Source organism: Gymnogyps californianus, chromosome 1, assembly GCF_018139145.2.
Source record: "Gymnogyps californianus isolate 813 chromosome 1, ASM1813914v2, whole genome shotgun sequence".
Classification (NCBI taxonomy): domain Eukaryota; kingdom Metazoa; phylum Chordata; class Aves; order Accipitriformes; family Cathartidae; genus Gymnogyps; species Gymnogyps californianus.
Genome location: NC_059471.1, coordinates 18,531,412 through 18,547,543, shown reverse-complemented (window position 1 = coordinate 18,547,543; position 16,132 = coordinate 18,531,412). Strand labels below are relative to the sequence as shown.

General features: G+C 47.5%; 1 protein-coding gene across 1 annotated transcript; it reads right to left on the bottom strand.

Moving 5' to 3' along the window:
* Window positions 1-1,526: 1,526 nt before the first annotated feature.
* Window positions 1,527-15,802, bottom strand: LOC127029325 (E3 ubiquitin-protein ligase rnf213-alpha-like). Its single transcript, XM_050914894.1, has 9 exons — window positions 15,688-15,802; window positions 15,275-15,492; window positions 14,555-14,692; window positions 13,848-14,027; window positions 11,440-12,910; window positions 10,431-10,624; window positions 9,609-9,764; window positions 5,087-8,656; window positions 1,527-1,550 (listed from the first exon to the last, which is right to left on the bottom strand). Exons 1-9 carry the CDS (start codon window positions 15,800-15,802, stop codon window positions 1,527-1,529), a joined length of 6,066 nt encoding a protein of 2,021 aa, XP_050770851.1.
* Between the last annotated feature and the right edge of the window lie 330 nt (window positions 15,803-16,132).

Sequence of the window (16,132 nt, the reverse complement as noted above, 5' to 3'; positions counted from 1 at the left end):
CAGTGACTCCAAAGGAAACCCGCTGGGAGATGTACATGAGCACTTCAAACCTTGAGGGCTGGAAGAGCCTTTCCATGCAACGTTATGGGCCTAGCACGATGGTCCCCACATGTGACTCTACTGGGCTGACTCTCTCCCAAGGCTGTGGGCTCCCAGTACTGTAGCTTCTGTTCAGGGATTCAGCTGCTACTCTTTTAGGTGTCTCTACACAACACAGGTTCCTGAGCTCCTGTGACGGTCACTGGAGAACTGATCAGGATGCTTTCTTTGGCATGGACAACAACTCCTGAAAATAGATGTACAGAGGCATCCATCTGCCAACCTGATGCACTCTCTGAGAGGTGTGCTGCTTACCGGGGGCTTGTATCAGGGATGTCACCGAGAGACTACTGAGCCTCATACAGTCCACTGACTATTATCCACTGCTGTTGTTTCACATGGCCACCAGTGATACAGCCAGGAGCAGTCTGAGGAGTATCAAGAAGGACTACAGAGCCCTGGGAGTCGCGGTAAGGGACTCTGGAGCACAGGTAGTTTTTTCATCAGTTCTCCCGGTCAAAGGGAAGGGGTCTGAAAGGGCCAGTTGAATCTGGCGAATCAACAAATTGTTACGGGACTGGTGAGACAGCCAGGGGTTCGGCTACTGTGTTGGGTTTGTGTGGTGGGGGTTTGTGTAGCAGGGGAGGGGCTAGAGGGGTGGCTCCTGTCAGAAACTGCTAGAAGCTTCCCCTGCTCCAACTCGGACCCACCTCTGGCCAAGGCCAAGCCAATCAGCGATGGTGGTAGTGCCTCTGTGATAGCATATTTAAGAAGGGGAAAAGACTGCTGAAAAACCTGCAGCGGAAGGAGAAGTGGGATGTGAGAGAAACAGCCATGCAGACACCAAGGTCAGTGAAGAAGGAGAGGGAGGAGGTGCGCCGGAGCAGAGATTTCCCCTGCAGCCCCTGGAGGACCGCGTGCTGGAGCAGGTGGCTGGGCCCAGAGAAGGCTGTGACTGTGTGGGAAAGGCCACGCTGGAGCAGTCCGTGGAGGGCTGACTCCTGTGGGAGGGACCCCACGCTGGAGTAGGGGAAGAGCGTGAGGAGTCCTCCCCCCGAGGAGGAAGGAGCGGCAGAAACAACGTGTGATGAACTGACCCAAACCCCCATTCCCTGTCCCCCTGCGCTGCTGAGGGGAAGGAGGTAGAGGAATCGGGAGCAAAGCTGAGCCTGGGAAGAAGGGAGGGGTGGGGGGAAGGTGTGTTTTTAAGACACAGTTCTATTTCGCATTATCCTACTCTGATTTGATTGGTAATAAATTAAATTGATTTCTTTTTCCCCAAGTCGAGTCTGTTTTGCCTGTGACCATAACTGGTGAATGATCCCTCCCTGTCCTTGTCTCGACCCTCAAGCCTTTTTGTTGTATTTTCTCCTCCCCATCCCGCCAGGGGGGAGGAGTGAGTGAGTGGCTGTGTGGTGCTTTGTTGCTGGCTGGACCTAAACCATGACAGCTACTTAGACCATGGGACTCGCTTTGAGAAACCTGGTCTACTGGGAGCTGACGGGGTCCATCTGTCAGAGAAGGGGATGAGCATCCTCGGTCATAGGCTTGCCAAGCAGGTGAAGAGGGCTTTAAACTACAGTTGCCAGGGGAGGGGAACCTCAATCCATCCCACTCCTACCTTTTTGATGCCAGTGCCAGCAATAGATGCCCAGAGCCTGCAGAGGGATCACAGGTCAGCTGGAGAGCACGTGAAGGGCAGCACAAAGGAATTCCAGCCAGTAAGTCAGCTTCATTGGGGACCCAACTTAAATGCCTCTATGCAAATGCACGTAGCATGGGGAATAAAGAAGAGGAGTTAGAGGCATGCACACGCTTGCAGGGCTGTGATCTCATTGGCATCACAGAGATGTGGTGGGATGACTCCTATGACTGGACTGTTGGAAAGGAAGGATACAGGCTCTTTAGGAAGGACAGGCAGGGGAGATGAGGAGGGATTGTCGCCCTCTATGTCAATGACCAGCTAGAGTGCATGGAGCTCCTCCTGGGGATGGATGAGGAGCCGACCGAGAGCCTATGGGTCAGGCTTAATGGGAGGGCAGGGACAGGTGACATTATGGTGGGGGTCTGATACAGGCCACCCGACCAGGAAGACTGAGAGGATGAGGCCCTCTATAGACAGATAGGAGCAGCCTCACATTCACAAGCCCTGGTCCTCATGGGGGACTTCAACCGCCCCGATATCTGTGGGAGGGGCAATGCAGCAGGGCATAAGCAATCCAAGAGGTTCCTGGAATGTGTTGATGACAACTTCCTTCTCCAAGTGCTGGAGGAGCCAACGAGGAGAGGTGCTATGCTGGACTTTATTCTCACCAACAAGGAGGGGCTGGTGGGGAATGTGAAGCTCAAGGGCAGCCTTGGCTGCAGTGACCATGAAATGGCAGAATTCAAGATCCTTAGGGCAGCAAGGAGGGTGCACAGCAAGCTCGCTACCCTGGACTTCAGGAGAGCAGACTTTGGCCCCTTCAGAGATCTGCTTGCTAGAGTACCATGGGATAAAGCCCTGGAGGGAAGAGGGGCCCAAGAAAGCTGGTTAATATTCAAGGATCACCTCCTCCAAGCTCAGGAGCGATGCATCCCAACAAAGAGGAAGTCAGGCAAAAACACCAGGAGGCCTGCATGGATGAACAAGGAGCTCCTGGACAAACTCAAATGCAAAAAGGAAGCCTACAGAGAGTGGAAACAAGCACAGGTAGCCTGAGAGGAATACAGAGCAGCCAGGGATCAGGTTAGGAAAGCTAAAGCCCTGATAGAATTAAATCTGGCCAGGGATGTCAAGGGCAGCAAGAAAAGCTTCTATAGGTATGTCGGTGATCAAAGGAAAACTAGGAAAAATGTGGGCCCTCTCTGGAAGGAAACGGGAGACCTGGTTACCCAGGATATGGAGAAGGCTGAGGTACTCAATGACTTTTTTGCCTCAGTCTTCACTGGCAAGTGCTCCAGCCACACCGCCCAAATCACAGAAGGCAAAGGCAGGGACTGGGAGAATGAAGAACTGCCCACTGTAGGAGAAGATCAGGTTCGAGACCATCTAAGGAACCTGAAGGTGCACACGTCCACGGGACCTGATGAGATGCATCCGCAGGTCCTGAGGGAACTGGCGGATGAAGTGGCTAAGCCACTATTCATCATATCTGAGATGTCATGGCAGTCCGGGGAAGTTCCCACTGACTGGAAAAGGCGAAACATAACGCCCATTTTTAAAAAGGGAAAAAAGGAAGACCTGGGGAACTGCAGGCCAATCAGTCTCACCTCTGTACTGGGCAAGATCATGGAACGAATCCTCCTGGAAACTATGCTAGGGCACATGGAAAATAAGGAGGTGATTGGTGACAGCCAACATGGCTTCACTAAGGGCAAATCGTGCCTGACAAATTTGGTGGCCTTCTATGATGGGGTTACAGCATTGGTGGATAAGGGAAGAGCAACGGACATCATCTACCTGGACTTGTGCAAAGCATTGGACACTGTCCCGCATGACATCCTTGTCTCTAAATTGGAGAGACATGCATTTGACAGATGGACCACTCGGTGGATAAGGAATTGGCTAGATGATCGCATTCAAAGAGTGGCACTCAACAGCTCGATGTCTGAGTGGAGACCAGTGATGAGCTATGTTCCTCAGGGGCTGGTATTGGGACCGGTGCTGTTTAACATCTTTGTTGGTGACATGGACAGTGGGATTGAGTGCACCCTCAGCAAGTTTGCTGATGACACCAAGCTGTGTGGTGCAGTCAACACGCTGGAGGGAAGGGATGCCATCCAGAGGGACCTTGACAGGCTTGAGAGGTGGGCCCATGCGAACCTCATGAAGTTCAACAAGGCCAAGTGCAAGGTCCTGCACATGGGTCGGGTCAATCCCAAGCACAAATACAGGCTGGGCGATGAGTGGATTGAGAGGAGCCCTGAGGAGAAGGACTTGGGGGTATTAGTGGATGAAAAACTAAATATGAGCCAACGATGTGTGCTCGCAGCCCAGAAAGCCAATCGCATCCTGGGCTGCATCAAAAGAAGTGTGACCAGCAGGTTGAGGGAGGTGATTCTCCCCCTCTACTCCGCTCTCGTGAGACCCCACCTGGAGTACTGTGTTCAGCTCTAGCGCCCCCAGTGTAAGAAAGACATGGACCTCTTGGAGTGGATCCAGAGGAGGGCCACGAAGACGATCAGAGGGCTGGAGCACCTCTCCTATGAAGAAAGGCTGAGAGAGTTGGGGTTGTTCAGCCTGGAGAAGAGAAGGCTCCAGGGAGACCTTATAGCAGCCTTCCAGCACCTTAAGGACGCCTGCAAGAAAGCTGGAGAGGGACTTTTTACAAGGGCATGTAGCGATAGGACAAGAGGTAATGGATTTAAACTAAAAGAGGGTAGATTTAGATTAGATACAAAGAAGAAATTCTTCACTATGAGGGTGGTGAGGCACTGGAACAGGTCGCCCAGAGAGGTTGTGGATGCTCCCTCCCTGGAATTGTTCAAGGCCAGGCTGGATGGGGCTTTGAGCAACCTGATCTAGTGGAAGGTGTCCCTGCCCATGGCAGGGGAGTTGGAACTAGATGATCTTTAAGGTCCTTTCCAACCCAAACCATTCTATGATTCTATGATTCTATGTCAGGGGGCAGTGAGCATGATCCAGGACCTGCAGAATTGCCTGAACCACCTAAAGTCCTGCTGGAGGCTTGGTGAGATCCCCACAGCATCACTAGTGGTGCTTGTGACTTGTCTGCAGGCAATGAATGATGCCTTGGGTATCTTAGCCTTGAACCTCCAGAGCCTTCAGAGTTAGGAGCTGGCACCCACTGCCTGTCTGTTAGCAGATCCACCACATCCGGGTTGAGAGGAGAAGCAGAGCCCACCCTGACTGGAGTGGACCACCAGGCAGAAGCCAGGCACATGTGTGATACAACTGTTGGGGCAGGAGCCAAAGAGGACAGGTAGAAGCCCATCACTGTTCAACAGTGGAACTTATCCAGTGGCTTAATGGAGGTTGTGTGGCAGCCTCCCTCATCTGGAAAATAAAGACCACTCTCACTGCTTTACAGTGAAGCACACGTACCTGCAGGCAGAGCCCAGCGGTCCTCTCCTTCCTTGGCTGCCGGTTAACTGTCTCTCCCAAAACACTAACAAGGCTGTTGTGCTTCTGCTTGTGGAAGTACAAGTCTTGGATCTGCTCAGCATCATCCAGAAGGGAGTATTTAAGGCGCAGGATGGAGTCAGGTGTTGCACACTGAACAAGTTTCCTTTTGGCAATAGAGAGCACTGTCTCTTCATAGGGCTTAAGGTCTCCCCAGGATCTGCTCTGAGTGCTCTCCAAAGCAACAGCTGCAGATGTGTCATTGCTGAAACCGATAAAGACATCCTGTTCCTTGGGGCTGAGCTTGGTGGACCAAACATTGGAGAACTTGCTGCTGTCAATGGAGACAAACAGCCTGGTCCAGGTCTGCAGGTCCTGCTTCAGCTCTTGCTGCTGCCAGTTCAGAACAGTGTTCATGTCCAAGCAGTGCTTCTCCAGCCGGTTCAGCAGTGGGGTGGGGAACTGGGTGTAGACTACATTCTTCTCCTCTATCACAATGAGTCTGAACTCATCCTTCACACGGCTCTTCACTCTGTGAGTGCCAAGACCCAGGTCCACATAGTAATTTCCCCCCAGGCTAACGAAGCACTGGTTGAGTGCATCGTAAAGGCTCTCATAAAGGTTGTGTATATTTAAAAGAACAACAGGCCTGCCTGTCTCCATGCAGATCTTCACTCTGCTGACAGACCGGCATACCTGGGAATAATCTTGGTCCTGTGGAAAACCAGAGCCAAATATGATTTCACAGTTCTCAGTATCTATAAGCTGTGTCATCTGGATGATGTGGAAAGCTGCGTGGTTGGTTGTCAGCAGCAGGAGGTATCGAGACATGAGTCCTGCCTGCTGTTTGCCCATATTTTCCTTCAACAAACGAAGTGTGTAGCTGGTTTCCAAGTCAGGAGGAAGATACACCTCACTGATGGAGTTTCGGAAGAGCTGGACAGGATTGATATCACTGGAGCCTCCAAAGTTTCTCTGAATGGCCTTTATAATGATCTCCTCTTGAGAGATGCACTTCTTGTCCTGGGTGTAGGACAGTATCATTTTGATCAAGCTGTAGAAATCACGGAGCCCAAAGAACTCAATTTTTTGTGTTTTTAGCACCTTGCAGTAGAATTCTGCCAGCAAAGGGAACAAATACTCAATGCTTTCAAGGTGAGGCTGTGCAGCACAGATGCCCTTTGCAGTTTTAACTAGCTCTTCTTTGCTAGGGTCATTCCGAAATACAAGAAGACCCCTGTTCATTTTGGCAGGGTCTAGGGCCCAGTTTGAAATGCCCACAAAGCCAACTTTTTGGTAAGATTCTGGGTTTTCATCATCAACACATCCATCTTCAAGAAGAGGATGCAGTGTCTTCAGTGGCATCTCTGGTGAGTCTTCTGCGAGGCCGATCTCATCCAGGAGGACCACAGATGCAAACTCATCCAGATTCTTCCCCTTCTGGAATTGAGCACATTGTCGGAAAGTGGAGATGATCCCTTCTGGCTTTGAATGGGGACTGCACTGAAAAGACACCAGCTGGATCTCCTTGCATCTTTTGAACAACTGGCTTTTGGACAGCCTGCCCTCCATGGCATCCACAGCAATGGTTTTAGACAGGGATTTTGAGCTTCCTGGCTTCCCAACCAGAAAGAGTGGAACTCGTAGGTCCATGCATACAACTATCATGAAGATGTTTTCCCTCAGAGCATCATTGCGGGCTGTTGCCTCAGGAACAGAGAGGTTATCAAGAAATACCTCTTGGCAAAGCTCAATCTCTTGCTGCAGCAGGGATGCAGGGACGGAAAAGCATTTTGCGACCTCCTCCAGATAATCTTTGCGGCTCTCCAGAGATACATAATAGCAAGCTCCCACTGAAAGGACCAAGGCCCTTTGTGCATCATTTAAGATTGACTCCTGTTCTGTTTTGTACTTCTTCTCATCAATCTGAGGAAATAGCAGGTCTCTTAATTTATAAAACCAGAGCGCAATGCTCATGCAGCGCTCTATATCCCGAAGACTGGCAACTCTGCATTCATCTTTCTTCCTCCTGAGGAACTTCTGAGAGGCTGAAATGACACTGGTAAAGATGTCCAAATTTCCAATGGCGATCTTGTTCTTCATGGTGGACTTTACGATCTCTCTGATGTACAGGCTCTGTGTCTTTTCATTCAGCTCTCCAAAATCCCAGACAAGAGGCAATAAACTAGGTGGAAGGGGCTTGACCCGATACACCAGCTGCCTCAAAGGAATGTAGCCCAGTTTCTCCAGTGTGTCTTCACTCCGGACTCGGTACCCCAAGCCAGCTTTTTCAAGTTTCTCTATGGTTTCCTTGGTGTGCCTTTTGTAAGGGTTGCAAGCAGTTACTACTTTTAAACGGTCAGTGAGAATCTTCTCTCCATTTACACTGCGATCACAGAGCACCTCTTTGATTGCAAAGATAGCTTCTGATGTGTTGGCTTCATCAAAAAAGAGTACAGTGTCCACTTTGTGCCTTTCTTCATTGATGCGTGCCAGCTCAATTGCCTGCCTAACTTTCTGGTGGATGGTCTTGGAGGTAGTGCCACCATGGACACGTACCACCACCATGTTCTGAATGTCCCTGCCTGCCCTTTGCAGGCTGCACATGAACTGCACAAGCTTTGTCTTCCCACAACCTGTTTCGCCCATGATGATTACAGGGATCCCACACTGGAACCGCAGGTGAATGGCAAGCATCTTCATGGTGTTGTCCAGTGTCAACTGATATGATTCATCTGGATCTTGGGTGTAGCTCACACCAAAAACTCTGCAGAGGGCCTCCAGCTGCATTGTTCTGGGCAAGTCTTCAAACTTCTTATTGAAAGGAACATGCTGGGCTTTCAAAGTGTGGTATAATTTATCTTTGATAACATTCCTTTCCAAAACAGCTTGAGAATGGGCATCAATAGCATCCAAGTTATTGTTGATGTGAAAACCCAAGAACTCCATGGAGTCATTGTCTGCATGGAAGACTATATAGGGGTGGGACTCTTGTTCCCATTTTCGTCTTAGCTGGTACTGTCTCATAATGTTATTTTCCTCATCATCATTTTCTGCACTTGGCACACTTTCATCAGATATGTCAAAAGAGGGTACAGCAAAGTCCTTGGACATAGTGATCATGAACTTTACCACAAATGTTTTAAACCCCTGGAAATCCTTTCCAACTACTGGGCTACAGAAAACCGATTTCTCACACTTGCTTAGCTGGAAGTTTAGGAAATGAGTGAAGTTGCTAAGCTCAGTCCAGGAAGGGTTGTGTCTCCCACAGAACTCCAGTAAGAGCTTCAGGCACTCTTTCTCTGTCCCTTCAGTCCTCTCAGGGATGAAAAGGAAATCGTCAAGGTCTTCCTCCCTCTTATATCTGCTGAGGTACTGGTAAGACCTTTGGAAAGCTTCACTCTTTAACTTGTCTCGGTCAAACTGCTCCTCTTTCATTTCAGAAAGATGACCAGAGCTGGGGTGTTCCAGCAAGTCAAGTACCCGCATTGGTGATACACACTTCACTGCAGGAAAAAGATCCAGGAACTTTTCTTCTGTTTCACTGGACATCTAAAAGAAAGTCAATAAGGAGTGCAAAGATTACAATGAGGACAGTTGCCCAACCTTCTGCATTTTCCTACAGTTCAAGAGCTTTTTTTTCTGCACACAAATAGGTCAGGAAGCTGGGAAAATCATATGTAGATCAAATTTGTCCAAGCCTGCACGCATGCTCCTAGATGGATATGTACTGACTGCCCATAACCTGTAAGGTCCTGGTGCTGAGTGGATGTCCAATGAAAAGCTAGAATAGAGCAAGCATGATTATTTCCACCCACCAAATGATCTGCCAAACAGACAGGTTTCAGCACAGAGTACTCTCCATCTTCATCTGCTTTCTCTAGTTAGTAAGCCACAATGGCTTTCCCTTCCAAATACTTCGCCAGACTCACCTTGCACCTGTGTCAACCTGTCAAAAGGGGCACACACAGCCCCCTTTGGCAAGGACCCTCACAGGTTTATGACCCATACCATGAAGAATCACCCCCTTTTCATTTGTTCTAAGCTGATCTTGTTAACATTGTTTGATGCTCCTGATTCTTGTGTTGGAAGAGATGGTGGATGCTTGCTCCTCATTCACCCTCTCCAGGTCACTCAGGATGTTCTAACTTTCCATCTCATCCCTGATTTCTTCTTTCAGAGTGTCCTCCCTCATTTCTCATATGGGAGACTTCTATTATTTTTTGAACATGTGGGATGTCTATGTTACACCAGGAATGAACTGAAAAAAACCCCCAAACCCTGCACAGTGCCTTACATTTCCTTTTCAGAGTAGATACATCCTGGGACTGCTTGTTTCTGTGTAGATGAGCCATCACTCCACTGGAGAGACAGACCCTAAATTACACATAGCTTTAAAAGAGACTTTGGATTTTGGCAGATTTACTGCAGGTGCAGACCCAGTTATGTTAACATCCTCCCTTACTATTCCTCTGACCTGAGCACACCATCCCCAAAGCAATACCTCTTGTTTTCTTGTTCTGCTAACACCTTTCCCTTTTGCCAGGTACTCAATCAAGTAAAGATGAGAGGATTTGCACTTCCAGACCAAGCCATTGGGACTCTGGATGTGTCTTAGGATGCATAACTCAACCAGCAGCCGGTAGAGACCTGTTGACACCTGACAGGGAAGAAACATTTGAAAATTGGTGAAAGAAATGTCTATTAAAACACACTTACTCCACTACCCACAACAGGTAGTAGTACCTGCAGCCAGGCTACAGCTTTGCTCCCATTCTTATGCAGGATTGCTATTCTAGCACACACTGAGACAGCTGTAACTGTTAATATGATCAGACGCTTGGTGCTCTGCAGCCTTCTGAGGTAGGACTAGGTTGTCTACATTCATCCTCTGCCCTAAGCCCACTACCTTTTGTTTAAATAAAGCCCCTTCCAGAGCGGTGCCAAACTGGATGGGAGACAGAGAATCCACCCCTTCTCCCTGTGTATGGGGGCATCTATGTCTGATCACTTGGTTTGAATTCAGCCATCCTCCAGTGCCCTACACTCTGATTGATACCACTGTAGGAGGAAAGATTGCTTTTATAAAATGGGACTCATTTCACACAGCTTCCCCACCTGCGGGCATGGAACAAGGCAAATGCAGGCACCTGAGCTTCCAAACTGTACCAAGGACTCTTGTTGTTCATTTTAACTTTTAAGCACCTGCTGCTACTACTGCAGATGAGAATAAACCAACACAAGAGGCTGTGCAAATACCCTCCTCTAAAAAAGCCTATGAGGTCTTGGACACTCCAAGTTCAACCACCAAGACAAAGACTCTCACCGCTGGTGACACATCAATATGGAAGACAGTGGGCTGAGTTTCAGTCGGGAATTCCTCAACAGAGAGTAGCTCCTCCAGAAGGAACTGGAAATCAATCTCTGACTCCATCAGCCTAATGGTTTTGTGAACCACTGGCAAATCTCCCAGCTGGGCACGGATCTTTTGGAGGGTATTGTCCACGAAGAGAGACTTCCCTAAGGAGCAGAAGAGACAGACAAGATTCACCCTTGGAGTCAGTCTGGCCTTTCACATGCATGGGACTGTCTTTCTCCAGACATCTGAACTCCCTCCAAACTGAGTGGCCATCTCTCAACAACCTCTTTAGAACCATACCTGGGACCAGATCCCAGTCACATAAGGGACATCCTCCAAGTCTGTGCTCAGAATTATAGCAGTACGGCCCATCGCAAGACAGAACTCATGCCCCCACTCCAGCCCCGTTGAGGTTACCAATACAAACATAGCCAGAAGGCCTGGATCCTGACCAACTTGCCTCAGACTTGCCCTACAAAATGTCAGAAAACCTTGCTGTCTAAAGAGACATATCTTGAAAGGTTTCAGAAATGGTAGGAAGCATGAGACATCAGGCTGAGGCTTGCAAAGGGCCTACAGAACACTTGGTCCATTCTGGAATGACAGGTGGAGTCCAGTTGGGCTAGCCTATGGTCTTTCAGAAGGCATCTGGGCTTATTTAGGCAACTGACTCCCATCCCTATGATCTAGCTTATCCCATGGAGAGAGTCTTGTTTCTTGCTCTTTCCCAGAGTCTCACACCATTATTTGTTTCTCTTTAGATTGAACAACTGTAGCTCCCTCAAAGCTCATGTTTTCTAGACTGCATTGTCATTCCCCTTTGTACTCTTTCCAAGTGGCCTAAAATCCCTCTTGAAATTCACTACCCAAAACTAAACACATGAGGAGAGTGGAGGGCTCTCCCTTGTATGCCATGTTCCTCTCAAGGCCTCCTGGCTTGGTAGACATGACTCACAGTAGGACTACTAACACCTACCCATTCCTGCTTCATTTGAAAATATGAACTTCACGTTCTGCTGATAGGGCTCCTTGAAGGCTTGAGCAACAGGGGCTGTCCCAAAAGGCACTTTGAGATGTGTGCTCAGGTATGCCTGGATTTCTGTCTTGGGGTAGCATGGGATAGTAACTTTGTAGGTGTCAAAGGCTGTGATAACATAAGAATTGTGAGTTTTGGCATTGCAAAAGATAATGAACCTGTAGTCAGGGACTGTAGAAGATTGCAGCAAGCGGAAGAAGTGAGACTCCAGTTGCTTGGAAACTTTATACACTAATTTCTCAGCACCCAGCAAGCAGTAGATTTTCTGGTTTTGGGAATCAGATGAAAGAGCTCTCCTAACAATCAGCTCCACTTCTTCCTCATCTGTGTTGGGTGTGCACACCAGGACCTCATCATATGTTGGGAGAGGTGCTGTCTTGGTGTGTCTGTAAACGGAGAGCATGTAGAGTAACATTTCCTCTTCTTTACACATGATGAGAGAAGGTTTCCTGGCTTCAAGACCTACTGGTAAACTTCTCTTGATACAGGTGGTTTCAAGAGCTGCTAATTGCTTCAGTGTTTCACCGAAGACATCCAGGCTGATATATTTGTCTGACACAAGGCCACTGAATTTCTTACAGTAAGCGTCCCAGAGCAGATTCACTTTGTCACAGATGGATGGCAAACTCTCAAAGGAGGTGGCCAGTTCATCTTCTGCAAGGGTGCTAAAAGTTGCCTGGTCAACCTCTCTGGTCATGTTTTTAAACTTCCTTGACTTCTGCAGAAAGGCTTCTCGCTGCTCATCATATAATTTGCTCAGATTTTCAACCTCTTCCTTGTCATCACCTCGTTCAAAGGCAAAATTCATGAGCTTCTGCTCTGTAACGTCAGAGTTTAGAAGGCAGCTCTGCAGGGCTGCCTTTGCCACTGATGTATCGTAGCCAGATTCAGCCAGGCTTTTGATGAGCTGGGGAAAACGAATTACATAGTCATGCCAGGTAACAGACTCCTTGTCTCCTGCTGATGTGTTGACAGAGTCGAGTGGAGTCATGAGGGCTTGCTCCAGGGCTTTTCTAATATCTTCTTCTTTAATGTCATGCTTTATGACAGAAAGCATATTAAGAATCTGTGGCTCTATTACACTATTGTGGGCTTTGGCCAGTTGGCTACATAAATAGAAGAGCTGGTGTGCAGTGAACAGGTTGAGATGATAGTAGGTGTCCCTTTGAGTCTCCAGATATTTCTTCCACTCTACCAGGCAGTGCTCCATTGCTTTGCAAAGGCCCTCCAGCTCCTCCAGGACGGGTCTGGTGCTCTGAACAAGGATGCCAGCAATTCCAAATTCTGTGTAAAGTTTTACTCTCTGTTGGGGATTGCAGTAGATGTCAGCCTTCCAGTTTGTGAAGAGGATATTGCCAACACTGAGAAGCTGCAGGTACAAGTTTCCAACGATTTGAACTTTTTCCAGGATCTGTAATATGCCACAGACAAAACAGGGAAATGGATTATCAGGTGTTTTCAACAACTATTGAATACTTCTCACATTACATTTTCTTCTAAAGATCTATTAAAATCTGTTAAACAACAAAAAAAAAGGATTTGGCTCAATTTTTATGTACAGCTTCTTCTCAGGATACATTCCTTGGCCAAGGATGTGCTCCAGAAGCACATGTTTTCCTGGAAGACTTCTACAACTCTTCAAAAATACCAGTTCCATGGTAACTAGCACATGTCTACTGGGAGAAGGAGGTCCATAGAGGAAGGACTGCTCCATTGTCTCAGGTAGCAAGCAAATCCCGCCCCTAAAGATTACGATGAGCTGTATCCCACCCTCAGAATCACCATCTTCGAGATATTTGGCCCTTGTGAGGTTTCTTCATCTCTGACTGAAGCACTGCACTGCCTACAATTGATTAGACAGCAAGCAGTTGAGGTGGTTCCTCAGGTATGTAAGAGAACACCTCACTTCAAACAACTTCTGAATAAACAGCTTGTAGAGGAAATAACGGAAAGGCATTTTTGGTATGTGAAGCATCTGGCTTGCAGTGGGTGCCCACATTGGGGTGACCTCCATCACACCCCCGGAGTTTCCTGTTTCTCTTCATTCACTGCAGCAGGAGCTTAGATGGCTTACTTCGGTGGAGATACCCACATCATTAACATGCAGGTGAGACCAAGACCTCAGAGAGTCAGACTCCACCAGAGACACACTCCACCATCACCTTGCAAGGGAATGGTTATATTTATAATTTGCCTTACACATGAGATCTGGGAGTCTGCTACCTCTGTTCCTGAAGAGTCAGAACTGAAGGTCAAGGATGAATCTCCATGAAAGAATTCTAGCAAAAAAACCCAAGCCTTATGGACACTGTTTTCCAAGCACATATTAGTGTTGCACTGTGGCTTACCTCCAGAAAGCGGTTTGCCTCCTCTCTGCCTTGCTCAGCTTTTGTGGTGATCAACATAAGCTTGTTCTGGAGCTCTGTGAGCTGAGCCAGGCTGTATTCTTTAGCCTTCTGATCTGTCTGAGATGCGTCCTCTGTGGTGTCCTTCAGCAGCAGCACTGAAACACAGTCCTCAAGAGCAGCCTGGAAAGCAGGTAAGAGGATCAGCCCCGCTCTGCCTCTTCTCTGTGTAATTCCCCATCCTTGCGCAACAGGCCTTCAAGAATGGTAGTAGTACATCCCTGCATATCACAGCCAAACATCAAGTTTTCCCATGTCTTAAGATGTGGATCATTCCTTCCCTCTTCTATTGTGAAGGGCTCACTCTTTCAGGGTATGCTGCAAGCACCACTCTCCTTGAACAATGGAGTGGCAGTTCTCATTTTAAATCTTTCCCTTTCCTTTTTTTGCTTTCTCAGTGATAAGGTGAGATCTTTTTTGTATTAAAATATTGCTTCCCCTCCTCCCTGGGGACAAAAAAAGCCTGTTTTGCCTTGAAAACGACCAAGGCTTAATGGAAAATATGACATGAGGTTGTGCTTCTTTCAAAGCTGACTAGAGATCTATTGGCTATCTGACATACTCCCTGGAAATGGATTTCAAGAATGTTAATTTCTTTGGGCAGAAACAACTCCCCGGAAAGGACTCTTCAAAGTGTAGAGAACCATTACCTTGAATTTTTGAGGTGCTGAGATGATAAAAATCCCTCTGCTGTTGATGTCTCTGGCTTGAGAGATTGAGGAACGCTCTATGGAGCCATGGGAGTCATGAACCATCTTTATCCACTCTCTGTTATCACAAGAATCTTTCTGTTAAAGAAAAAACCCAACACAACAGAATGAAACCTAATACCAATTGGCAGCTCTGTAAGGACAATTTTGGTAAGAGTGGGGTTTCTTGTGCCTGCTGTGCCTGAAGAGACAAAGCACAGCTGTTGCACCCAAATCTGCATCTATCTTACAAGCTTTCTGAAAGCCAAAGCCAGTGAATAAGTATTTTGTGAAGCTGCTGTTCTCTGCCAGTCTTTGGCAATTTGGAGGAAGGGTGTCACTTAAATGGTACCCTGAGTAGGATGTTATAGTTTCTGTGGAGAGGATTATGCAAGACAGTGCTAGACTAGACTTTCCTGAAACACAGAGCATTGGATTCACTTTCTTCTGCATGTGACACCTAATGGGTCTCCTTCATTTGCCCTCACATAGGCATGTGAGGTCTTTTAAGGTGTCCCAACTGGACTTCAGTCCCAAACAGCACAGTTTTCTCATAGGTCTTATGTCATCTTATGCCCACTTGGATGTCTTGACTCCCCTATGGTATGGCACCAGACTTTGGCAATCCATTTTTCTAGTACAAATCCAAGTAATTTTGGAACATGGGATCTGTAGACTCACCAGCTTTTTTGGCAGATTATTGTCTTTTGCAATGGCTTCACTGATGAATGACAGGGCTGCAGAGAACTGTTCAAATCCAGATGTGGGTCTCAGGTCAAATATAATGGGTGCTGAAGCAGCCATGGCATCACGGAAGAACCGCACTTTGTCAATATCAATGTCATTTTCACCTGCAGAAATTGATGCCAGCTCCACAAATACAGGGATTTCCGTTTTGTCTGGGAAAAAAAGAACAAATAAAAAATCCAAAAATGAAGCACATAGTTGAGGAGTTTCATAGTTGACTTATAGTTGAGGAGTTCACATAGTTGATTCCTACAATGCCTCTGGCTGTTGTGACAAGTAGGGACTAACTGATCACTTTCTATTGCCTCTCTTATCTGATGACTCTATTACATCCCAGTACAACTCACCTTTTATTATGGTTTTGATCCAGGAGACAAAGCCTTTCCTTGTGCATTCAAGAAGTTCCTTCAAAAAGTCCAGCATCTCTTCTGGAAGGTTGCTCAAACTATTTTTCACATTCATTAAGTCCTGGGTCATATAATCAAGTCTCTTATTCCTGAATTCTGGCTCTTCCTGCAAAAAAAAAAACCCCAAGACATACTGATGTGTGTCCCTTGGTAAGAGAAGACAGAAGGTAAGCTCTGCCTCCACACTGCACATCAAAGTTTCATCAGCCACTCAGGGTCTTTTTCAAAGGGCCAGCTCCCCAGAGACTTCTATTCCTCCATCCAATCTATTTCATAAACCCAGTCTGGCTGTTTCAGTACAAGTCCCTGCAGCAGAGGCACAGAGTCATGATATAAAACTTGTCTGACATCTGCATTGAAGTCCTGATCACTAAAATGACCTTTC

What these genes read in the sequence shown, in the direction of transcription:
- LOC127029325 (XM_050914894.1), bottom strand. Translation starts at nt 15,802, where the DNA reads ATGAATGTGAAAAATAGTTTGAGCAACCTTCCAGAAGAGATGCTGGAC. An exon ending in AGGCAAACCGCTTTCTGGAG is followed by an intron (nt 12,911 to 13,847) that starts GTAAGCCACAGT and finishes GGCATATTACAG; the next exon opens with ATCCTGGAAAAAGTTCAAAT. An exon ending in GCAGAACAAGAAAACAAGAG is followed by an intron (nt 8,657 to 9,608) that starts GTATTGCTTTGG and finishes ACTTTCTTTTAG; the next exon opens with ATGTCCAGTGAAACAGAAGA.